The 24821-nt window shown below is 48.8% G+C and overlaps 1 protein-coding gene across 3 annotated transcripts in view; it reads right to left on the bottom strand.

Annotated features, from left to right (window-relative positions):
* Window positions 1-24821, bottom strand: part of LOC146817191 (ribonuclease H1-like) — a 511274-nt gene that overhangs the window by 425172 nt on the left and 61281 nt on the right. For all 3 annotated transcript variants that reach the window (XM_085610765.1, XM_085610769.1, XM_085610767.1), the window contains exon 3: window positions 4176-4370. In XM_085610765.1, coding sequence (XP_085466891.1) covers window positions 4176-4370 — 195 coding nt within the window. The remainder of the gene's footprint in view (window positions 1-4175; window positions 4371-24821) is intronic.

Below are 24821 nucleotides of genomic sequence, written 5' to 3'. Positions count from 1 at the left end.
ACTTCACCTCCACTCCCCTTCCTGTCACCTGCGGGGTTCCCCAGGGTTCCTCTCTCTCCCCTCTTCTCTTTAACCTCTACATCTTTCCTCTTATCTTTGCTCTTCAGCAGCTGGAGGTCACCGTTTTCAACTATGCGGATGACCTCCAGCTCATCTTTGATCTGTCCTCCTCTTCTCTCTCGGTCACTAACTTCCAGTCTACTATGACATTCATCAGGGACTGGATGAACCACAACCATCTTAAACTGAACCCTGACAAAACCGAGTTGGTTCTTACTGGTGGTTCATCCAGCCCCTGGAACTCTTCCTTCTGGCCCTCTTCCCTCGGTCCCGCACCATCCCCCTCCCCCACTGTCAAAACACTGGGTGTCAAAATGAACAATCAGCTCACCCTTCACTCACACATCAGCTCCGTGGTTTCTTCCTGTTCCCTCACTCTTCGAACCATTCGCTCTGTATCCCGTTTTTTCTCCCCCCAGGCTCTGAAGACCATTATGGCCGCCCTGGTGATTTCGCGTCTGGACTACGCCAACGCCCTTTTCCATGGAATCCCAGCCTACAGCCTGCGTAGACTCCAAGTCATTCAGAACCAGGCGGCCAGACTGATATTTGGCCTTCCACGTTATCACCACACCACTCCCCTCCTGAAAAAACTCCATTGGCTCCCTGTGAAACAACGTTCCCTTTTCAAAATCGGGTGCATGGTCTTTCAGGCCCGTCAGGGCACTGCCCCTGCTTTCATCACCTCACTCATCAAACCCTACGTCCCCGCTAGAAATCTCCGGTCCTCCTCCAAGTCCCTTCTCCAGATCCCCCGCTTTTCGCGCAAAAAGTGGGGCGGGTCCAACTTTTCCACTCTGGCCCCTTCCTTCTGGAACTCCCTCCCTGACAATCTCCGCTCCGCAACCCAATACCTTCCTTTCCGCAGAGACTTAAAAACCTTCCTATTCAGCCAGGCTTTCCCCGCTTAAAAACTATCGCCCCGGTCTTCCTTTCCCTCAGCCAATGAACCCTCAGCGCCAAGAAACCGCTAGGTGTATGCTGCGCTCTACAAGTGTTTTAAATTAGAAATTAGTGATGCCTGACTTTCATTGTGAAGATGGTAACTTAATCAAGGCGAACTGGAATTGTATTGAGAGACAGTGAGCCTCCTCGTTTTCCCTTCATCCCCACCCCCTCTTTACCCTACCTTTCCCCATAATGTTTATCTCAGTTTCCTTTAAGCTAATTGGTTGCTCACAGTTTAATAGTTTATATATGTTTGATGTCATTTCCATGGAATGTTACGGATAGTATGGATGCACACGGACTATGTAAATTAAAATCTAGGCGAATCTGGACCTATGCCGTGCTTCTGAGGCCCAAACAGGATTCTAGAATTAAAAGACTAGTAAATCTGAAATTCTGCTGGAAAACAGTCGGAGAAAAATAAAAGGATTTTTAAACACTGCCTAAAGCTCGAATTAGTAGAGTAATAGCTTAACATAACAGTGTCTCCCTCAATATCAAGCAAAGTAATAAGACATTTATTGCAAGAAAAGCCTTTTTAATGAAACTATAATCGGTTTTGGAGAAGGTTTTATTGCACTCTTTCAACTTGATTTTAGTTAATACTTGTAAGCCAAATACCTTACTCAATTAATCATAACAGAAGCTAATGTTACTGTGGCTGGTAGTGATCACAAATAGGATTTCTAGGTTGTAGTATGATTTAGACCAAACCAAATTTGTGAATCTAGTTGAATGAATACTGTAGACCCACTCTTCACTATGGGCAACATGAATGCTGCTGAAGAACCAGGACGCTTTATAAAAGTGAGAGAAACTTTTAGACTCCTATAGACCTTGGCCCACTAACTTCGCCTGCTGTAGATATATATATATATATATTTTACAATGTATTTAAATTGGGAGATGTTAATTTTTAGCGCACACACCCTCTCCACCCCTGAGCAATAACAACATCATGCCCCATGGTATAAGCTGGACAGGAACGATTGCTTTATGCAAACCGGCAGCAGAGAACTACAGTGTGTCAAATCAAAGATTCAGTCAACGAGTAATTGGACAGGTAGCTGCATTCTGGGATCAGTAGACTGTTGATCCAGTGCTCTTTAAAGAGGTGCATTTTTAGCTCTTTCCTAAACTGAAGCAAGTTTGAGGCGGTCCTGTATTGGGGTATTATTCCAGATCCTTGGTGCATAGATGGAGAAGGCCTGTCCTCTTCTTTTTTTCACATCTCTGCTTTCAATTAATGATTTTATGGCAGCCGGTGTGCCAAGCACCTCGGGAGATGAACAGTTTGTCAGCTCAAGGTGCTGATGCATGATGGCTTTGTAAATGATGCAGTTAGTTTTGAAGCTGGTGGAGGCAAGCAAGGGGAAAAGTAGAGTTCCATCAGGATGGTGTGATATGGTCGTTTCTTTAAGCCCTGGATGAAATATGCTATTTTAAGTAGCACACCCTTAAGGGTGCTTAATAAATAAATATGTTTGGTCAACATTAAAAAGGGAGTTAGTCTTAGAATTCATTCATCTACTTTCAACATCTCCTATCATATAGGTACAATGACTGCAGTGTATTTTAAATGGAGGAGATCCTGCAGAAGACACCTTTTCAGAGTGAATTTAGTGAGCAAGAGCTTGGCCAGGTGTTACAGAATAGACCTGTTGCAGTAGCTTTATTCACATGAAGACCTGCGTGTACCTCTTCATCTAGACCCTGTTGAAGCATTCTACTATGGAGTCTAAATGTATGTGTGGGATTTAGCCTGGGTCTAAAAAGCACTGCTGTTGGGTTTGGAAGTAAAACATGTTCTGCAGTCTTGCGTCCCTGTTTTCCTGGATGTCTGTACTGCTGTTCTGCCTATTCTCTCTGTCTATTCTGTGCAAATTTGCATTGCCGCAGGATAGATTTGAAGCATGCCCATTTTTCCACCAATATTGTAGTGATCTACGAGTTGTGCATAGTGGGTCATGCCATTACACTACAATCATAAGGGGTGTGGAATTCCTATAGCCAGACACCCAGGACATTTTGTTTGGGATCAGGCACAACAGGTTTTCCTGTTTATTTCGTCCTTGGGACAAGTAGGCCCAACCTTCTGCAGCACAAACCATTTGGCTGTCAATTTAGAATACCATATTATGAATCAGAAAAGGGCATTGTCTGCAGTTAAGGTAATATCTGTGTCCATATGTTAACACTGTTTGAACTTTTATTTATTGATCATTAATGCAAAGTATTTATTAGTGTTAGCACTGTAAGTAAATGGAAGCTTGGACTGCACTACTGACAGTGGTTCCAGTACAAACATTTCTACATATGTTTGCAAACGTTAAAAATATAAGGCTTGGTATAGTGCTCCCAGAATGCTCTTTGATTAAATGCAAGATTTATGATTCTTTGCTTTCAAAATAAAATGTCCACAAAAAAAAATGCAATCCGGGGGGTGGGGGGGGTGGGGGGGGGTGCTGGAACTATTGCTTACCGCAACGCCAGCCCCAGATAGGTGGAAAAATAAGAGAACTGCTAAAATTCAACCCTATTATAGTATCATGCGTGGCATTATCGGAGAGGGTATTATTGGAGCTCCTATATAATGAGATTGCAGCCATAATTTGTTGTCGCGCTACATGACACCAAAGGGACAAGTGGATTTTGTTTTTTATGGGACAAGTACATTTATGAAGCCACCCATTCCATGGACATGTAGACATTTTATTTGATTCCACATCCTTGTAGCATTCAGTGCAATGTGCTTTGCATTTTATGGAAATGAGCAGTGAGCCATCGTTCCAGGAACTGAACATGCTATTGCAACATTAGAGTCATCAGTCTGCAATTCTACAAGATGCTGTAAGGTGAATTCTTTTTTACACTAACACATTATCTGCCGAATCTACATTCTATGCCACACTTACCAACCAGTTTAATTTACAATGTTTTGTGAGGAGGGAATGATTTTCCCATTGTGAAATTATGCCCTTGTTATGCATATGGTTTATCATTCTAACTTACATATGAGGGAACCTACATAAACACATTTGACTTTCTAAACTAACATTTTGTAATTTGTTTGTGCAGCAATATCAAAGTTCTACTTTTTCTATTGCAAGTGTAACGAAGGCTTTGAGTGGGCATTTTGATGTGAAACAAAATCCATTAATACATACCCATATAAGTAAACTTATTCTCATCAAGCTGCGGTACATCACAAAGTTGGATGCATCGTGGACGTTTCGGTTGGGATTGCACTTCAGGTAAAGATGAAATCTGGGCATGTGTTCTCTTCTTTGGACTGGACTTTTCAATTTTTATATCCTTCTTTTCACATTTTACAGGCAGGTGAACATCATTTGTTTCTTGAACTGAAGACAAATTGAAAAAGTGTTTATGTAGAATTTATTAACTCAATGAATGTTAAATCTACTCAAGTCAAAGTCAATAGGTTTGCATTCAATTAACAAAAACAGTTTACAAAAACAAAGAATACTATAGTAAACTGCAAAATACACCACTCAAATAGGGTACCTAAAGACACTCCTGCACAACCACCTTTTTGTGGGTCAAGGGCTGAATTTAAGAGGGCAAAGAGGGAATATACCAAGCTTTCTTGCTCGTGTGCCTCATTCAGAAATTGTGCCACTGCACAGTAAATAGTGTTATGTGCTCAGGGTATGCCCAAGTAACGGAACTACACATTTTTCTTACATTGTCCAAATTTTGCACAACAATATTTCTGCTGTGACCTTTTGCACATATTTGCGTGCACAACAATGTTGGATTTGTTTCTCTGAAACTACTTTATTTACACAGCTAGCTTCACATAACATTATCACGATGCCTCAAACAATGTTTACAAGGCCTCTTGATGCACTATGTTCGAATGTTGTTCTATCTTCATCCACGGGGCGACAGGGCTATCTACATATCCATACCATAGCTAATCTATAAGCACATCACAAGATTGCTTTCTATTATATATAATTAGCATCCCAAAGATTAGCAGAAGAGGCACTTCAGCGGACACTGAGGTTCCCTGCCTGCTGAGTCTTCACCACTCATCGCTCTGACATCTCCTTGAGGGGAGTCCAGTTTGTGACCAATACGGGCTCCTAAATTCTCTCCCGCCTGGTAATGGGGTTGGATTGCCCCGCCCCGGGGGTGGGCGGGGGGGCTTCTTGGCTTCACACCTACACACACTCTAGGTTCACTTAGAATAGGGTTTGCATAGTAGGAGTACGCCTGATTACTGCCTTGTTTATATGCCTGCATATTCAGCATCATGGTAGAACTGTATCAACTATTTACTCTTTTGTTGCTTGTAATCACTTTCATCTGCCTCGGTCTACTGATCACCCAAGCACATGTATTTTATAGAAGAATAACGCTGGCTCGAGAATTATGTTGAAAACATTCCAGTGTGTATTCTCTGTATACTTCTCTGAGCACAAGTAAGCACGCGTGACCGAGCAAAAGGTTCTGATCTGTTTCCAATATTCAGAGGGGTCAGGGTTATCATGTTCAGTGGTTGCTAGAAACCATTTGCTCCCTGGTAGTTGTGAGAAAGTGGCTCTGTATATACTGTTCCTTAATAGGTACAGGGTGTACAGAGTGCACAGACCCCAAGGGTTTAACAGAGGTTAAAGTTAGATATAACCTTACTCTCCAAAGTGGTAGCCTGGTCGAGCAGTAAGGCAGTATCAGAGGACGTGTAAAGCATTTGTTGTACACACTCCGTCAGCAAATAGTTCCACACACTCAATAACTGAACTCTAGGCCAATGGTTTGTATATACAAAATATATGCTTGTTTTATTTTAGAACCAACACTTGGAATTAAAATATACTTTCTCGACAGGAGATGTTTCATAAAAATACTTTTGTATATGCAATAGACTTTTTAGTAAACAGTTAAAAATAGTTGCAGTAGGCAACTATTTCTAAACACAATACATTGAGCTCAATGCTAAATTCAAATTATATGCAACAGATTACTTTTTAGATCACTTTTGTAATTCCAGGCTTGGATCCTAGATCCAGTCCTGGGTCAGTTCTCAGAATCAGCTGTTGAAAGTCGACTTTGGTACTGTAGTGATTTTTAACTAATATTTAGCTATTTCAAAAGTGAGCAAAACAGGTAAGTAATTACGTTTTTAGATGTTATACGATTTTTGAGGAATATTTAGAAATTGCAGAAATCAACACATAGAAGAAATTTCATAGAAAAGCAGTCAATGGTTTCCTATGGAAGAAAAATGAGTTAAAGGTAAGTATAGTTGTGGGTACTTTTCAGACTCAGTGCTGGGCACCAAGATCCAGCACTGGGAGCTCACCTAAGAGCAGGTGAGTAAATTCGTTTTTGGTACTCGGCTGATTTTTGGTGAATATTTTGAGTTTTGAAAAGTTCACACTTAGAAGAATTTCCAAGAAAAAGCCAGTCAATGTTACCCTATGAGGAAAATGAAGTTAGCGGTTTAAGGGTAAGTTCTCGACTGGCAGAGTTGAAGTTCTGGGCATTGACTCAGGGGTCTCCCAGTGTCAGGTAGGTACAGTCAGTTCACCCTCAGCGGTTTCAGGACGGCCGGGTGCAGAGAGAGTTAGGCCCAATGTTAGCCTATGAGGAATAGGGGGCCTGGTCTGGTGGCTGTTGACTAACAGGCCACGTGGCTGTGGGAGCTGGGCTCCTGGTCACTCACTCAGGGCAAGCGGGGAAGTAGGCTAGTGTAGAGATTGCACTGCCAGGGCCACTCGGGCGGCTGGGTGCAGGGTGCTTTTTTTGCAATGGAAATCAATGGGAATGTTCCGGTTAGGAAAAAGGCTGCAAGCTCGGGGACGAGGATGCTTCAGGTGCCACTACCACTTCGAGAGGTAAGTTGGGTAGTTGTAGGTTAGGTGGGTACCCCGGGATTGGGCACAGGGGGCCGCAGGGCGCCGCGTGCAGGGGTGCCTTTTGGTGTCGGGAAATCTTACCCTCTGATGATCGCGGTTGGGGGGGCACCTTGTTCCGAGGCTGCAGGCTTCTTCCGGAATGTCGAGGGGGGTCCTTGGGTGCCGGACTCGGGGTCACAGTCGCCGTGGGGTCGTCCTCAGGGTCTTTGTGCACTCCGGCACTGGACAGGCTTGGCTGGTGCAGAGTGTGCTGGGTTCGCGGTTCCGGGCTGCTGCCAGGGGTTAGAAATAGGTTTCGGAGTAGAGCCTCTACTCATGGGAGTCCCAGGGGCGTAGAGCCAAAAGGTAGCCAGGTCCTCCGGGGTTGGTGAGGTTGCTGGCCACGAGAGATGCCGCGCTGGTGCAGGTTCTGGAGTCGACAGGCCGGTAGGGCTGGGGCCAAAGCAGTTGGTGTCTTCTTCACTTTTTAGCAGCTGCAGGGCAGGTCTTTATTCTTCTTGCTCTTCTTGTAGTCTTTTGAATCTGGAAATCTGGGGAAGGAAGGTTCAGAGTGCCCCTAAATACTAGATTTAGGGGCGTTACAGGTAGGTGAAGGCCAGGGACCAATGGGTCCTTGTCCTGGGGTGGGTACACCCCCTATCCTGCCTCTCTCCTGTGGGAGGGGGGGCAGTAGCCTAATCCTGATAGGGTAGGGCCTCCCATCTTCAAGATGGCGAGAGCCCGGAGATGTGCTTCACCTCGCCTCCCCCACCTGAGGGGTGGGGTGGGCAGGCTGGCACATCCCCTGTCCTTGTATGGGGTTTCCGGCCAAGCTTCCCGCCAGAGTGGGGGGTTGCAGTGGCCTGGGGAAACTCCAAGAGGCGGCATGCCTTTGAAGCTTCCCTTTGCTCATCCTGGGGGAGGAGATTTATCACCTCACCCAGGATGTGCATTGTTGCAGGCCCGGGAGAGCAGGGGCTCCCCCACCCAGGGGTCCAGCAACGTGTCTGCTGTGTGGCAGCCTGGGCAGCCTCAGAGCAGACGTGGATTGTAGGTTAGTTGTAAGGGGGCATCTCTAAGATGCCCTCTGGAGTGCTTGGTACATTAAATCCCACACTGGCATCAGGGTGGGTTTAATGTGCTGAGAAGTTTGATACCAAACTTCCCAGTCTTTAGTGTTGCCATTATGGTGCTGTGGAGCTCGTGTTTGACGAGCTCTCAGCACCATGTACTCTTAAATGGCAGCACTGCACTTACAGTGCCCAGGAATGGACCTGGGTACTGTAGGGGCACAGGGCTCCTGCTCCTGTGCCCACACCATGGGCATAAGGCACCCAGCCAGAGGGGTGGCTGATATATGCCATAGCAGTGTAGGTGATGGGCATGGCACACAAAGATGTGTGTCATGTCGACTCTTCATTTTGTCCTGCACCCAGACACTCAGCCTGCAAAGGCAGTGTGTGTGTGTGTTAGGGTACAGGGCCTCTAAGGGTGGCACAAATGAGTGCTGCAGCCCTCAGAGGCCTTCCCTGGTCACAAGGCCCTGGGTACCTAGGGTACCATTTACTAGGGGCTGACATGTGGCCAGGGTTTGCCAATTTGGAGTTTGTGTGGTTTAAGGAAGGAACATAGGCCCTGGGCACCTGGTTGGCAGGAGTCCAGGGTACACTCAGCAAAAGTACATTCAGCAATTTAGCAAAAAGTGGGGGCACACCATGCAAGAAAGATGGCACTTTCTCACAGTAGTTAGGGGGGCTTACTGTGGCACTGTGAGCTATCTGGTGTCTAGGCCAACATATCCTGAGTGGGTGTTTGGTATAAGTCAAGGCACCTCACCCACAGTTTATATTGTCCAACAAACAATCAGGTCCTACAGATTAATAGGAACTACACAACAATAGGAGGCTCTACTATTACCAAATGGACGAGTACCAGCCTCATTAACCGTCCTCACTCCGCTTTGAAAACAAGCTTCAACCAAACCATTTTCACTGATTCATGGATAAGGGCCAGTTTTTACCCATCCATGATGCAACGTTGCTCATGCAGTTGGGTGTAGTTGGTTTTGGTGGCGTTGGATCATCAGTTATTGAGAGAATGGGCTGAATGTCGTTGGTGTATGAGACTATGTTTATGACATGTAATCTGACAAAGTCTTCGAGGGGTGCCATGTATACACTGAAGAGTATATGCAGAGGGGCAAGCCTTGAGGGACCCCACAGATGAGCGTTTGGAGTTCTGAGGTGTAGGGTGGTAGTATCACACATTGTGTTCTTTCTGTGAGGAAGGAGGCTATCCACTGAAGGGCTGGCCCATGGATGCCCAGGAGGTGAAGTCTTCTGATGATTGTGTTGTGGGAGACTGTGTCCAAGGATGCGGAGAAGGGAGGAGGATCAGGTTGGTGTTTTACTTCGGTCAAGGATGCCGCTGATGTCATCGGTGGCTGTGACAAGGACGGTTTCAGTGCTGTGGTTGGGGCGGTAGCTTGATTGAGATCTGTCGAGGAGTTTGTGGAGCTCTAGATGGTCACAGAGTTGAATGTTGATGGCTTTCTCCATGACTTTGGCTGGGAAAGGTAGGAGTGATATGGGTCTGTCGTTGTCTAGGGTGTTTGGGTCTAGTGACTGCTTCTTCAACAGGGCGGTGACTTGCATTTTTCCAGTTTTCTGAGAATGTGGCAGTGGTTAGGGAAGAGTAGATGATTGTGGTGACAGCATGGGAGATTATGCGGCTTCCTAGGTTTTAGATGAAGTGGGGGCAGAGGAGGCTCCCAAGTGGATGGTTTTCATCAGGCTGGTGGAGTTTATGTTCGAGAGGGGTTATCAGTTGTTGATCTTCTGTTTGGTGGCGGAGTCCAGCTGGTCGAGGAGGTTCAGCTCAGTGGGTTGAGGGTCGAATTTTTTGTAGACCATGGAGAACTACTGGTCGAAAAAGTTGGAGAGGGCACCACAGAGTGTTTGGGATTGCACAAAAATCAGTGCAGGTGCCATATTACGCATCTGAGTTTATGAACAGTGAGGTCCATCACAGAGTAAGAATAATGTTACTTACCCAGTAAGCATCTGTTCTTGGCAAATAGAGCTGTAGATTCACATGCTATGCTTCGAATGCTCCTGCCGTCTAGTGATGGGTCCGGATGTTTGCAAGTTGTTTTTCTTCGAAGAAGTCTTTCAAGTCACAAGGTAGGTGAGCCCTACTTTCGGTGATAGTGCTCATGGGCATCAACTCCATTGTTAGATTGTTTTCCCGCAGAGGATGAAAATGGAGTTAGTAAGTAAAGAATAGAGTTGTTCAAACAATTCACTGTGATCCAGCACTCCATGAGATTACTCAATAATCGTAAAATATGACTGTCCATACGGCAGGTGTTACTTCAAAAGATTCTTTCTTTATTAGGTTCTTCTTTTCTTCTTTGTGATGAAAAGAAGAACCTAATAAAGAAAGAATCTTTTGAAGTAACACCTGCCGTATGGACAGTCATATTTTACGATTATTGAGTAATCTCATGGAGTGCTGGATCACAGTGAATTGTTTGAAAGTCATAGGGTCGTTTGGCCCTAAGGAGGTTTAGGGGTATTTAACCTCAGGATCCTAGGCACCCTAAGTGTTTTGATACTTTGACCTGACCAAAAGGATTTGGTGCGATCTGTCTTTACCCGATACCCCGTTCGTTTGTATATTGTGTTAAAGAATAGAGATGTCCATGCATTTGTATATAGAGTAAGAGAGAGAACTGCAACAGGTACAGGTACCCGGGGAGGTGGGTGGGCGCATGTGAGCCTACAGCTCTACATGCCAAGAACAGATGCTTACTGGTTAAGTAACATTATCCGTTCAAGCATTTGAGTAGATCACATGCCGTGCATAGATTATACAGCAGTATTCTCCCAAAGCAGTGGCATACCTGTAGCTGTTGGAGTTGTCTGAAATAGTGTTCCAAGTAATGCCTGGCCCACATTAGCTTGTTGTCTCACTGACATCTACACAATAGTGTTTAGTGAATGTGTGCGGTTTAGCCCATGTTGCAGCTTTACAAATGTCAACCATTTCCTAAGAAAGCCATATTAGCCTCTATTTTGCAAGTAAAATGCGCTCTAGGGGTATTGTTAATGTTATCTTTGTTTATGCATAACAAGTATGAATGCATTTAACAATCCATCTGGCAATACCCAACTTGGATACGAGATTGCCCTTGTGTGGTGGTGCAATAGCAATGTAAAGATGTTTAGTCTTCCGAAATGATTTTGTTCCTTCAATGTAATATAAAAGGGTTCTTCTGACATCTAAGGTGTGTAGAGCTCGTTCTGACACAGAATCAGGGTGAGGAAAGAATACCAGTAATTTAACTGACTGATGTGAAAGGCAAATACTACCTTTGGTAGAAATTTGGAGTTAGTACGAAGAACCACTTAATCTCTGTGAAGTTTGAAAAAGGGTTCTTCTATAGTTAGTGCGTGTAGTTCTCCCACTCTCCTCGGTGAAGTGATTGCAATAAGGAAAGCAGTTTTCCTGGAGAGAAACTGTGGCTGACATTCATGCATGGGTTTATACGTTGGGCCCTTTAATCTTGTGAGGACTATGTTATGATTCCACACTGGAGCAGGTGGAAGACTTAGTATTGTAACTCTTTTGAGTCCTTCCATTAAAGCTTTGATTACTGGCACTCTGAAAACCGATAAATGTTGCCTATTTTGTAGATACGCAGCTATTGCAGCGAGATGTAGTCGGATAGAAGTGTAAGCTAATCCTGACTGCTGCAAGTGTAACAGGTAACATGATATTTGGCTGCACAACAGGCTCTTGTAGTAGGCCTTCTGGCCTCTCTGATGATGTTCATACAGAAGGTGTGAGATTTAGATAACTAAACTATGACTTCAGGAGCCAGATTGTGAGGTTCAGTTGTTTGGGATCTGGGTGTCTGATTTCTCCATGGCTCTGTGTGAGGAGACTGGATGTGATGTGCAGCGTTTGATGTGGAACTAGTGACAGCTCCAACAGGGTTGTGAACCACGGTTGACGGGCCCATGTGGGAGCTACTAGGATCAGTGTGAGGGATGTTTGCCCCAGTTTCCAAACCACTAATGGAATTAGTGGGAGAGGCAGAAAAGCGTAAGCAAATATTCCTGACCAGTTAATCCATAGTGCATTGCATTTGGAGAGCGGGTGTGGGAACCTGGAGGCGAAGTTTGGGCATTTTGCGTTTTGGTGTGTGGCAAAAAGATCTATTTGAGGAACTCCCCAACTTTGAAAGTATGGGAGGAGAACTTGAGGGTGAAGTTCCCATTCGTGTATTTGCTGTCTCTGTCTGCTGAGGAGATCGTCGGCAATCCAATTGTTCACTCCCGGGAGGTGTTCGGGTAGGAGATAGAATTTGTGGTGAATGGCCCACCTCCAAATGTCTTGGGCCAGGTGTGACAATTGGAGAGTGTGTGTCCCCCCCGCTCCTGTTTTTGTATGTAATACATAGCTTTCATGTTGACGGTACGAACTAGGACAGCTTTGCCGAGCAGGTGAGTCTGAAATGCTTTGAGCGCTAGAAAGACTGCTAGCAGCTCTAGATGGTTTATGTGGAGAGATTTTTGCTGTTAACTCCACATGCATTGCACTGTGTGGTGCTGAAGATGTGGCCCCCCCCCCCCCAGCCAGTGAGGGATGCGCTCGCCGTAAACAATTTCTGTGGAACTGGGTCTATGAAGGCCGTCCTTTTGATACATTTTGTGTGTTCCACCACTGCAGATAGTGATGAGTATGGCCGCTTACCAACACTAGATCGGTAAACAGACCCTGCAATTGGTTCCACGGACCCGCCAAGCATTCTTGTAGGGGACGCATGTGAAGCCTGGCATGGGGAACGATCATGCTGCAAGATGCCATCATTCTCAGTAGTTTCATATACACTCGAGCTGGAAGAGAGTGATTGGACTGAAACTGGAAAACTAGTGTCTGAATGGTGCAAATTCTGCCTGCATTGGGAAAGGCCGGAGCCTTTTGAGTATCTAAAGTGGCTCATAGGTAATTTTGAGTGTTGGAAGGTTGGAGGTGCGTTTTCAACACATTGACTGTGAACCCCAGTTGGTGCAGTAACTGTAGTGTCCTGTGAGTATGTTGGAGACACTTTGGATACATACTGGCTTTGATAAGCCAGTCGTCCAAGTAGGGGAAGACATGAATAGGTTGTCTTCTTAGATGAGCAGTAACTACTGCCAGACATTTTGTAAAGACTCTGGGAGCAGTGGTGACTCCGAAGGGGAGTACCCTGAACTGGTAATGTTGGCCTGCTACCACAAATCTGAGGAATTTGCGAAGAGAGGGATGTATTGGAATATGAAAATAGGTGCACTTTAAGTCTAGAGTAGAGAGAAAGTCGCCCTGTTGCAGGTGTGGGAGCACTTTTTGAAGTATTACGATGTGAAAATGGTCAGACTGAATGTAAAGATTTAATTCTCGAAGGTCCAAGATTGGTCTGAGAGAACCGTCCTTTTTGAGTATGAGAAGGTAAAAGGAGTATAAGCCAGACCTGTGGTATTGTAGTGGAACAGGCTCTATAGCCCCTTTTAAAAAGAGAGACTGAACCTCTCGTTTGAGGAGATGTAAGTGATCCGGTGACAGTTTTTGTGAACGTGGAGGAATGTTTGGAGAATTATTAGTAAACTCCAGGCAATAACCAGAGCAGAGAATTTCCAGTACTCATTTGTCGGTAGTTCTGGACTGTCAGACAGGTAGGAAATGAGAAAGACGCCCCCCCAACAGGTGCTAAATGGTCGGGGAGTGTAGGCATGTCACTGTTTGGTGTTGGAGAGGGAGGTGCGTGTATTGGAGCCTCTACCTCGATCTTTGCCACTGTTGCCTCTGTAACCCCCCTCTGAAGTAACCCTTGGAGGCAGAGGGTTGATTGTTGCCTTTGTAGTGGTGGTGGCAGTATTTGAGGAGGTACTTCTGGACCCTCCACGGTAAAAGGAGCGCCGAAAGGAACCACATCCTGGGGTTAATTGAAGGGCTCCCTTAGATTTGGCCATTTCTGTGTCCTCCTTCATTTTTTCTAGTGATGACTACCACAGGGCTAAAGAGGTGTTCCTTGTCAAATGGTGTGTTCAGGATAGAAGTTTGAACCTCTGGTTTGAATCCTGAAATACGTAACCAAAAGGACGCTGCTGTTGACAGCTCTGGCTGCAGTGTCTGCAGCATCTAGGGCGCACCTGATAGAATTACTGGAAATGAGTTGTCCCTCCCACACTAGGTCTTGTGCCTTGGACTTGTGCTCATCAGGTAGAAACTTGAGCAACTGCTCCATTTCATCCCAACGCGCCCTGCCATACCCACCTAACAGTGCTTGTGTATTGGAGATGTACCAAAGGTTTGCAGCCTGGAAGACTGCTCTTTTCCCCGAAGCGTCTAGCATCTTAGATTCTTTGTCTGGGGGAGGAGCATTTCCGGTTTGTGAATTTGCCCTTTTGTGTGCATTGGGAACTACCAAGAAATCCAATGGTAACTGCCCCCTTATGTAGGCTTGATCTGAAGGTGCCGGCTTATATTTCTGGTCTACCCTAGGGAGGAGGATAAATGCCCTGACGAGATCATTAAAAATATCGTCTACGTGTCTGATCATACCCTTGAGCATGGGGAGCGTGTGCGAGGACTTGTGTACTACTAAGAGTCTCGAAAAGAAAAATCCTCTTCCAGGGATTCCTTATGCAGCTGAACTCCATGGTAGTTAGCAGCTCTACCCAACAGTTCTATGTATCCTACACGATCGTCCGGTGGAGAAGGTTTGGTATGGTACAGATCAGGCTCATTCCCTGTGGGGGAATTGGTGTTGTAATCTGTCCAGGGGTCTGCGGGTATTGGCTCATTGTCCCCATTCCCTTCCCCATCATCTTAATCTTCAGGTGTATGTGGTGGTGGGTGCTCAGGTGAAATTAGTAATGGGTGAAACTGAGGAGAAGGAGGTGATGAAAGAGGAGGAGAAGGATTAGTACCGACATTTTTCCTTTTTAAAGGAATGTGGTAGACCCCTTCGGTCTCAGGTTTGCGTTTTATTGCCACATTTGTGGTAATATGTCCAGTTGTTGAGTGAATATATAGCTACCGCTGTTTAGGAACCGGTTTGGAGGGCGAGCATCGAAATGTTGCTCTTTGGATGGAATCGGCACATCTTTTTGCTTCGGTGCCGAAGGCTTCGGTGCCGGTGATTTGGATGCAGGGTTTTCGGTTCCGAAGACATTTTCAGCATCGAAGGGGGTGGGGCAGAGACTGTAATTGATTTCGATCCCGAAGGTTTCAGCTCCGTGCCCGTTTTCGAACGGCTCTGTTCGGAACCAGAAAGCTTCTGGGTATGTTTCGGTGCCAAGCGGAGCGTCAGAAACATGTTCTCGGTGCCGACCATGGTCCGGAGACGGGGATTGGACCAGATTCTTCTTCTTGGGCAGAGGTGGACTTTGGGGCAAGGGAGGATCTATACTCACGGTACGCAGCCCCTGCGGAATGTCTTAGTCCCCCTCGGAGCTGTAGTTGGAGATCGGGGTCTTGTTCCTCCTCGGATCCCATGGCTCCTCCGGCCTCTTGCTCTGAATCTTCTCCAAAGAGGTCCGGAATTAAACTTGTGTGTTGGCTCTGCATGTCGTGAAGTCGAGCCCGACGGTCGTGTTTTCTTCAATTGGAACGCCTAACATGCTTCGCTGTCCTGGTCACTGTGCTCCTAAGACAAGCACAGGTTGCACAGTTCGTGTGAGTGGGTGCGCGGAAACTTCGTGTGGCACTGAAGGCAGAATTTAAATGAAGTCCGTTCCATCTCCTACGAGGCGGACCGCCGTGGGTAGGCCCGAAGGCCTTCCACGAGCAGTAAATACGATACGTGGAGAATGGGATTACACAATTGAAAACAATACCGTCGAGGATGAGTGTCTTGCGCATCGAGGGCAACCAGAGACAAGATATCGGAGCGCAGCAATTCACATCCGAACCAGATGGCGGAAAAAAAAAAAAAAAAATCTAACAATGGAGTCGATGCCCATCGCACCATCACCGAAAGGAGGAGTCACCTACCTCGTGACTGGAAAGACTTCTTCGAAGAAAAACAGGTTGCAAACATCCGGACCCAACACTAGATGGCAGGAGTATGCAAAGCATGTGATCTACTGCTTACATGCCTCAAACATAATATTACATGTACCGTGTCTGTAAGTAAACAAATATGCATGATCCAGAACCACACTTGGTAGCCATATCTCTCCTTAGCAACAGTGCTCTGCATGCCCTCATGTCTCTGGGTCTCCCTGGTCCAATTCAGTGCCAGAGTCTCTGTGTTCATTAAAAGTGAGTGCTTGCAATGTTCAACACTCCGTCCATCATTTCCTTTGGTTTTTGCATTAAAAGTGTCCAGCATTAACCTCTAGTCCGCCAAGTCCTCAGCAGCTTTGTAATCAGTGAGAAATTTACAGGTGTTGGCAACTCCCCACTCAAAGACATCCATGGCCCATAGGGATCCACTCGGGACACTAAGTGCATATACCCAATGGCCACTCTGCGCTTAGCAAGAAGCAGCGCTAACTGTAGGAGATTATACAAAATCTTGCGTCCCCTGGGCTTCACCACCATGCCCAGCAGGCATACCCCGGGTGTTAGAGGGATAGCAATGCCTGTGGCCTCATCAATCCAGAGGAAATTACAGAGATGCTTTGGTACACAACGATATTACGACTATGACAAGCAATACTGATACCAAACTGAAAGGTTTACATGTGTGAAAAATGTAAAGCTTGTGCCAATTCAAAGAATTTAAAAGTTTGTTGTGCCTTTTTCTAATAAGTCTAGAGAATTACCTCAGTCCATTGCATGTGCAACTAATTTAGTGAGCTATGTCTTGGAATGCCCGTGTGGACTTAAGTACGTGAGCAGCACAATTCATCCAGAGCATAAGAAAGTACTGAAACATATGCATGCAATTGATATTCATGATAAACATTATCTAGTGGCAAGGTATTTTGAGAACTTCCATTTCATGGACCGCAGTTTGCTTAGTTTTAAGAAATTGAGAAAACTGAGGAGGATCCTCGGGGTGGTGATAGACTTCTCAATCTGAGAAGCAGAGAATCTAGTATGGTTATTGATCTTAACACCAAAGCCCCATATGGTTTGAATTCTGACAAATAGATATCTATACATTTGGGTTGAATTTGCAGTGGGATTTATGATCGTATCATGCAGGTTTTTTTTTTTAAAGATTACCCTCTAGGTTTAAAAGTGATAGTATGATGTCCATTTTATGCTGTGGTGTCTTAACAAGTACCTTTTCTCTTTTTATTCACTGGGAGGAGAAGAAGGCACTCTCTACACCTGGCGTTGCTGCGGTTACGAAAAGTTGTACTGGCTGGGGCTGCCTACTCTACTCTTTCACTCACTAAGTCTGTGGGACACTAGGTGATATCAGAATTCATTTTTTCACTAGATTTTTAATGAGGAAAACTGCATTCAATCAATCAGTCAATGAGGGTTTTATCAATCAATCAGGGGATTTGTAAAGTGCGCTACTTACCCGTGAGGGTCTCAAGGCGCTGAGGGGGAGGGGGGGGCGGGGGCGCCGCTACTGCTTAAAGAGCCAGGTCTTGAGGCATTTTCTGAAGGCGAGTAGGTCTTCAGTCTGACGTAGGTGGGTAGGTAGGGTTTTCCAGGTCTTGGCGGCGAGGTAGGAGAAGGATCTGCCGCCGGAGGTGGTTCGTTGGATGCGGGGGATGGTGGAGAGTGCGAGGCTGGCAGAGCGGAGCTGGCGGGTGGGGGTGTGGAAGCTGAGTCTGTTGTTCAGGTAGGCTGGTCCGGCGTTGGGAGTGCTTTGTGTGCGTGGGTGAGGAGTTTGAAGGTGATCCTCTTTTCGACGGGGAGCCAGTGTAGGTCTTGCAGGTGGGGGGTAATGTGGCAGTGGCGGGGTACGTTGACAATCAGTCGGGCGGAGGCATTTTGGATGAGCTGGAGTCGTCGTAGGTGTTTGGCTGGGATTCCGGCGTAGAGTGCGTTGCCGTAGTCTAATCTGCTGCTGACGAGGGCTTCTGTTACCGTTCTACTTGTTTCGGCTGGGATCCATTTGTAGATTCTGCGAAGTGTGCGGAGGGTGTTGTAGCAGGAGGAGGAGACGGCGTTTACCTGTTTGGACATGGAGAGGGGGGAGTCGAGGATGAATCCTAGGTTGCGTACGTGGTCGGTCGGTGTCGTTGCTGTCCCCAGAGTGGTCGGCCACCAGGAGGCATCCCAGGCTGAGGGGGTGGGTCCGAGGATGAGGACCTCCATCTTGTCCGCGTTCAGTTTCAGGCGGCTGCTCCTCATCCAGTCGGCGATGGCCTTCATTCCGTCGTGGAAGTTAGATTTGGCGGTGCGTGGGTCCTTGGTGAGGGAGAGGATGAGTTGAGTGTCGTCGGCGTAGGAGATGATGTTGAGGTTGTGGTGGCGGGCCACTTGTGCGAGGGGGGCCATGTAGATGTTGAATAGCGTCGGGCTGAGGGAGGAGCCCTGGGGGACGCCACAGATGATGTTGGTGGCTTCGGATCGGTACGGCGGGAGGCGGACGCTCTGGGATCTGCCGGAGAGGAAGGATGTGGTCCAGTCGAGGGCCTTCTCTTGGATACCGGCTTCATGGAGGCGAGTCTTTAGTGTGCGGTGGCAGACCGTGTCGAAGGCGGCCGATCGGTCCAGGAGGATGAGAGCTGATGTTTCGCCGCGGTCTAATTGGCCCCTGATGTCGTCTGTGGCGGCAATGAGGGCTGTCTCGGTGCTGTGGTTTCGTCTGAATCCAGATTGGGACGGGTCCAGGAGGTTGCTGTATTCCAGGTGGCGATCCACTGTCTGAGGTTGCGGGCTGCGGCGTCTGGGTTGGTGGGTGGGTTCAGGGAGTGGGTGGTGGTCAGCTGGTCTTCGGTGATTTTGCTCCAGCAGTGGCGGGGTAGCTGTTGGGTGCGGTGGTGCGTGGTAGGTTTCCTGTAGGTGAAGTGAATGCAGCGGTGGTCTGTCCAGTGGGGTTCGGTGGTGTGGTTGAATGAGACGTGGGTACTTGTGGAGAAGACGGCGTCTAGCGTGTGGCCGGCGGCGTGGGTGGGTGCGGTGACGAGTTGTCTGAGGTTGTCGATCAGTGTGGCGGAGTTGGCGTTGTTGTTGTTCGAGGTGGAAGTTCAGATCCCCGAGGAGAATGTAGTCCGTGGAGGCGAGAGCGTGGGTGCTGGCGAGGTCGGCGATGGCATCGCTGAACTGAGCTCGGGGTCCAGGGGGTCTGTAGACTAGCGTTCCCCTGAGGGTGGTGTTGGGGTCGGTATGGATCTGGAAGTGCAGGTGTTCGGCGGTGAGGAGGGTGTCGTCTGCGTGGGTGGTGACCTCGATGGTGGATCTGTGGACGATGGCTAGTCCTCCTCCGGTGCCTTTGGCGCGGTCCCTGCGGGTGATCTTGTAACCGTCTGGGATGGCGATGGCGATGTCTGGAGCCGAGGAGTCGTTCCACCACGTCTCGGTCAGGAAGGGTACGTCCGGGGTGGTGGTGTCGAGTAGGTCCCAGAGTTCGATGGCGTGTTTTCGAGCGGAGCGGGTGTTGAGGCGTATGCAGCGGAGGTGGTTGGGTCTTGTCCTTGAAGGTTTGGTGGTTCTGTTGTAGGTGGAGCTGCAGTTGCGGCAGGAGAAGGGTCCGTGGGTGCGTTTCGGGGCTGCCTGGATGCAGTGTTGGTCTCGGCCGGAGTTGAGAGCGTGGAGGGAGTCGGCGTCGTAGCTGAGTCTAGGGCCGGCGAGGTGGGGTGTGCGGGGTCCAGGGGTTCTGGCGCTGGGCGCGGTCCAGGCGCGGACGGGCGCAAACGGGCTTGCCTCTGGTGTGCCTCCGGCACGCCAGTGGCGCGGCCGCGCGGCGACCTGCATTAAGAACGGTGGGAGGAGCAGCTGGGAGGCTGTTGGCGATGGGGGCGGGGCCGCAGGGAAGGCAGTGGCGGGAAAGGAGAGCGGGGGGCGGGGGAGAAGGGCACTGAAAAAAACCAACAGCACCGAAACAATAGAGAGTGAGAGGAAAAACAGGCAGGCTAAAGGCAGAAAGGCTTATGAAAAATAAAACGAGCAGAGGCTAAAGGCAGAATACAATTAAGGGCAGCAGACAAGCAGGAGGAGGGAAATCGGGAGAGAGAAAGACGGACAGAGGAAGAGGTCAGACTTGATACTTACCGCCCACCACTGGGCCACCAGGGATGAGGCGCAGGCGGGAGCCTGCGGGTGGAGGAGGGCCTCGAACTTCCAGCAACAGCAGCAGCGGCGAGGGCAGCAGGCAGAGCACCAGCAGGGAACGCTGGCGCGGTGGGGGAGAGGACCTGGCCTGAGAACAGCGCGCTACTCACCCATGAGGGTCTCAAGGTGCTGAGAGGGGTAGGCAGTGAGTCCGGGTTAGTCGAAAAGCCAGGTCTTGAGGTCCTTCCTGAACGCGTGCAGGATCGGGGAGCGTCTGATGTTCACAGGTAGCTCGTTCCAGGTTTTGGCTGCGATGTAGGAGAAAGCTCTCCCGCCGGTTCTGTTTCTACAGATGCGGGGGACCTCTGCCAGGGCGAGGTCGGCGGAGCGGAGGTTTCTTTGAGGTAAATGGAAGGATAATCTCTCGTGGAGGTATTTGGGTCAGATGTTGTAAAGTGATTTGTAGGCGTGGGTGAAGAGTTTGAAGGCAACCCTCTTCTGGACGGGGAGCCAGTGGAGGTCTCGTACGTGTTGGGTCATGTCCTCGTGGCACGATGTCCCAAGGACGAATCTGGCTGTGGCGTTCTGGGTGGTTTGGAGTTTGTGTAGAAGAGATTTGTTGATTCCGGAGAAGAGGGCGTTGCCGTAGTCCAGTCTGCTGGTTATGAGTACGTGTGTGACGGTCCTTCTGCAGTCGGGGGGATCCATCTGAAGGTCTTAGAGGATGCAAAGGCAGTTGAAACTATTGGAGGCGTCGGCGTTGATCTGGCGGTTCATGGAGAGGGAGAAGTCAAGGATGATGCCGAGGTTCCGAGCATGGTCTGTAGGGGTGGGTGGGCTCCAGAGGGCCACCTGATATTGTCCCAGGCGGAGGTGCAGGGTCAGAGGATGAGGACCTCAGTTTTCTCTGAGTGTAGCTTCAGGCAGCTGTCCTTCATCCAGGCTGCCACGTTCTTTATTCCTTCCTGGAAGTAGAGTATGGTTTCTTCGGGTTTCTTTGTGAGCGAGAGGATGAGCTAGGTGTCATCGGCGTAGGATACGATGCTGAGCCCATGTTGTCTGACGATGGCGGCGAGGGGGAGCCAGGTAGATGTTGAAGAGCGTGGGGCTGACTGATGATCCCTGGGGTACTCCGCAGCTGATTTCCGTGGGTTTGGAGAGGAAGGAAGGGAGTCGGATCCTCTGGGTTCTGCTGGAGAGGAAGGATTGGATCCAATCGAGGGCGGCTCCTTGTATTCCCGCGTCCTGAAGTCTGGCTGCGAGCATGTGATGTGAGACGGTGTCGAACACTGCGGAGAGGTCTAGAAGGATGATAGCAGCGGTGTGTCCCTGATCCAGTAGCATGCGGATGTAGTCTGTGGCGTCCTCGGTGCTGTGGTTGCTGCGGAATCCAGACTGGGAGGCGTCAAGGGTGGAGTTCTCTTCTATGAAGGCGGTCAAGCTGGGCGTTTACGAGTTTCTCAGTGACTTTGGCCGCAAAGGGGAGGAGAGAGATGGGCCGGTAGTTTTTCAGGTCTGTTGGGTTTGCCGTTGGTTTCTTGAGGAGGGGTTTAACCTCTGCCCATTTCCAGTCGTGTGGGCAGATGCCTGCTCGGAGGAAGGCGTTGATGGTGCATCCAAGTTCGGGTGCGATGGCGGCGGCCCTGTGGAATATGTGCGGTGGGCAGGGGTCCGTTGGGGCTCCTGAGTGGGTTTTGTTCATGGTCGCTGTGAGGAGTTCGGAGGTAGCGGGATCCCAGGACATGATGGTAGGATTATCGGCGGCGGTGGGTAGGGGGGTGAGGGGGTGTTCGGCATTGGTTCGCTGAAGTTGTCGTAGATGGCCTTGATCTTCAGATGGAAGTAGGAGCTGAGTTTGTCGCAGAGTTCCTGGGAAGGTGTGATGTCCGTGGCCTCGCAGGTGGGTTTAGCGAACTGCTGTATGATGTTGAACAGTTCCTTGGCATTGGTCACGTTGGTCTGGACTTTGTCTCTTATGAAGGTCTGTTTGGTGTCTCTTATGCGCTGGTGGTATTCCTTCAGGGTGCTCTTGTGGTTATTCCGTGGTTTTCAGGTCTCGCCAGGTTTTCTCTAGGCATCTGCAGGGGCATCTGGGTTCTTGGAGTACTGTGGTGAACCAGGCATCTTTCAGAGGGCGTTGCTTGGCGGGGGTGGAGGAGTGCGAGCTTATCGGCGCAGCAAGAGACCCAGCTTTGAAATTCCCTGGCAGCGGAGTTGGTGTCGTTCGTGGCGATGGGGGTGTTTTGACGAAGGGTGGTGTTGAGGTGCTACTCTGTGACCTTGCTCCAGTACCGTTGTGGCGGGCGCAGGGTGGGTTTGGGTGCGGTGGTGGTCTTGAAGGTGAAGTGGACGAAGTGGTGGTCAGTACAGAGGGGCTGGGTGGTGTGGCTGAAGCAAATGTTTGTTCTTCCCGCAAAGATGGGGTCGAGGGTGTGACCTGCTCTGTGGGTGGGCGTGTTGACAAGCTGCTTTAGTCCTAGATTGGCAAAGTTGTCGAGGAGGGTGGTGGAGTCTGGGTCGTTGTGGAAGTTCAGGTCCCCCAGTAGAATGTAGTCCGTGGTGGTGATGGTGTGGGGTGTGGCGAGCTCTGCGATGGTGGTTGCGTGGTGAGTGTGGGCTCCTGGCAGTCTGTAGAGGAGGGTGCTGCATAGCGTGGTCTTGGGGCTTCTCTGGATCCGGAAGTGGAGGTGTTCGGTGTAGGAGTGGGGGTCACTCGTGCTGGATGTGAAGAGTCGGATGGGGGTCTTGTGTGAGATGGAGAGTCCTCCACCTGGGCGATGCAGACAGTCCTTTCTCTGGATCTAGTAGCAGTCGGGGATGGCAGTGGCGATGTCATGGCCGGAGATGGCGTTGGTCCAGGTTTCCGTGAAGAAGGTGACGTCGGGCGAGAGGGTGTCAATTAGGTCCCAGATCTCTACGTGTGTCGGTGCAGGGAGCGCACGTTGAGAAGGATGCAAGTCAGGGTTTCGGTTGCGCGTGCATCGGGAGTGTCTTCGACGATCGTGGGAGCTTTGTCGATGGTGAAGGATCTGCGGCAGGGTCTGCACGAGAACTGCCCGTGGGTGGTGTTCGGTGAGGATCTTGCGCAGTCAGTGTGTCTTCTGGGGTTGAGTGCGGCGGAGCTGTAACAGTGGGGTCCCGGAGATCCAGGGTTCCTGGCGCTGGCCGTGGTCAGGTCGCGGACGGGCGCAGATGGGCTTGCCTTAGGCGCGCCAGCTGCGCATCCGCACAGCGGCCGCCATTATGAAGGGAAGTGGGGAGGGACGTGCAGCTGGGAAGCGGGAGCGGGGCGCTAGGGGGAGGAGTCACGGGTCAGCAGCGGCAGGAATAATGAAGGGGGACAACAGCACACAAGCACACAGCAATGGACAATGAGGTAGAGAAAAACAAAAACACAGCAGCAGGCACAATAAACTTAAATTAAGGAACAGAGCGCAAAGCAAGAAAACCGGAACAGGGTAGTCTCGAACCGTGCACGGAGGGGCTGGCTTCAAGGCGATTCAGGACACAGTGGAGCTGCCAGGGATAGTGAGATCACAGGCTTGAGGTCTGATGACTCACCCGCGCTTCACCGCAGCGGCCACCATTATGAAGGGGAGGGACGTGCAGCTGGGAGGCTGGCGGTAGGAGGAGGAGCCACGGATCAGCAGTGGCGGGAATAATGAAGGGGGACAACAGCACACAAGCGAACAGCAATGGCCAGTGAGATAGAGAAAAACAAAAACACAGCAGCAGGCACAATAAACTTAAATTAAGGCACGGAGCGCAAAGCAAGAAAACCGGAACAGGGTAGTCTCGAACCCTGCACGGAGGGGCTGGCTTCAAGGCGATGCAGGACACAGCGGAGTAAAACAGTATCTACCACATGAGTCAGCTGCAGAGTAGACTCCAGGAGCAGGCATTAAACCAGACCCAGCCAATGTAGAGGATAAAATTATAATTTTAAACACTTAAGACAGTCACCCTATATCCTTCACAAAATGGGATGCAGAAGCCCCGCCAAATTACTTTTACCCCCAGACTTATAAAAAAAAAAAACAATGACAGCCTTCAAGCCTAGGTACTGATATGTATGGTCTATGTACAGGAGTACTCTTATGAATAGTAGTCGGTTTATTTTCTGTAAGTGTGCTGACCCGTTTGTGCACATATGTCTGTCTGCAGGTGTTGCCATGTGTGATCTATGTCAATGTGTGCATGTCTTTGTGCCTCTATGCTTATACACAACTCAAGCCTTTGAGCTTTGCCACTGCTGCTTCTGCTTCCAGCGCAAACGTCAGGCAGAGCAGTAGAGGTGATTCTTGGGGTGCACGGGACAGTGTGAGAAACATGGTATAGTCAGTATTATACATAATAACGAAGATGCCTATCTCATGCAGTGCTATAGGAACATAGCAAGGAGCTGGGAGAAACAGCTGACCAAGGTACGGGGAGACCTGAATTCTCATTCATTATTTCGCACTTGGACCAAAAAATGTGTGATCCTGGGCACATTACTCATTTGATCTCTCCAAAGGGTTATTTTTATTAAAACTGGGACTTTTAAACTTGTGCTGAACATCGGCATTGCATACTATTTAGAAACCACCACGTGGGTGTTTAGTTCCAGCTACTTTGCACAGAAATACACAATGCTTTCATCTTTGGTCTGTTAATGGTTTTAGGGTTAATCAGTAAAGTTGAAACGCATCCCTGAAGACGGAACCATGCTGGCACGCAAACTTCAATACACAGCGCGAGGCTGCTAGGCTGTCAGCATACACGGCAACGGGT

The sequence above is a fragment of the Triturus cristatus genome, chromosome 6, assembly GCF_964204655.1.
Source record: "Triturus cristatus chromosome 6, aTriCri1.1, whole genome shotgun sequence".
NCBI classification, from domain to species: Eukaryota; Metazoa; Chordata; class Amphibia; order Caudata; family Salamandridae; genus Triturus; species Triturus cristatus.
The sequence above is the reverse complement of the archived record's forward strand: the minus strand, read 5'-3'. Positions and strand labels throughout refer to the sequence as shown.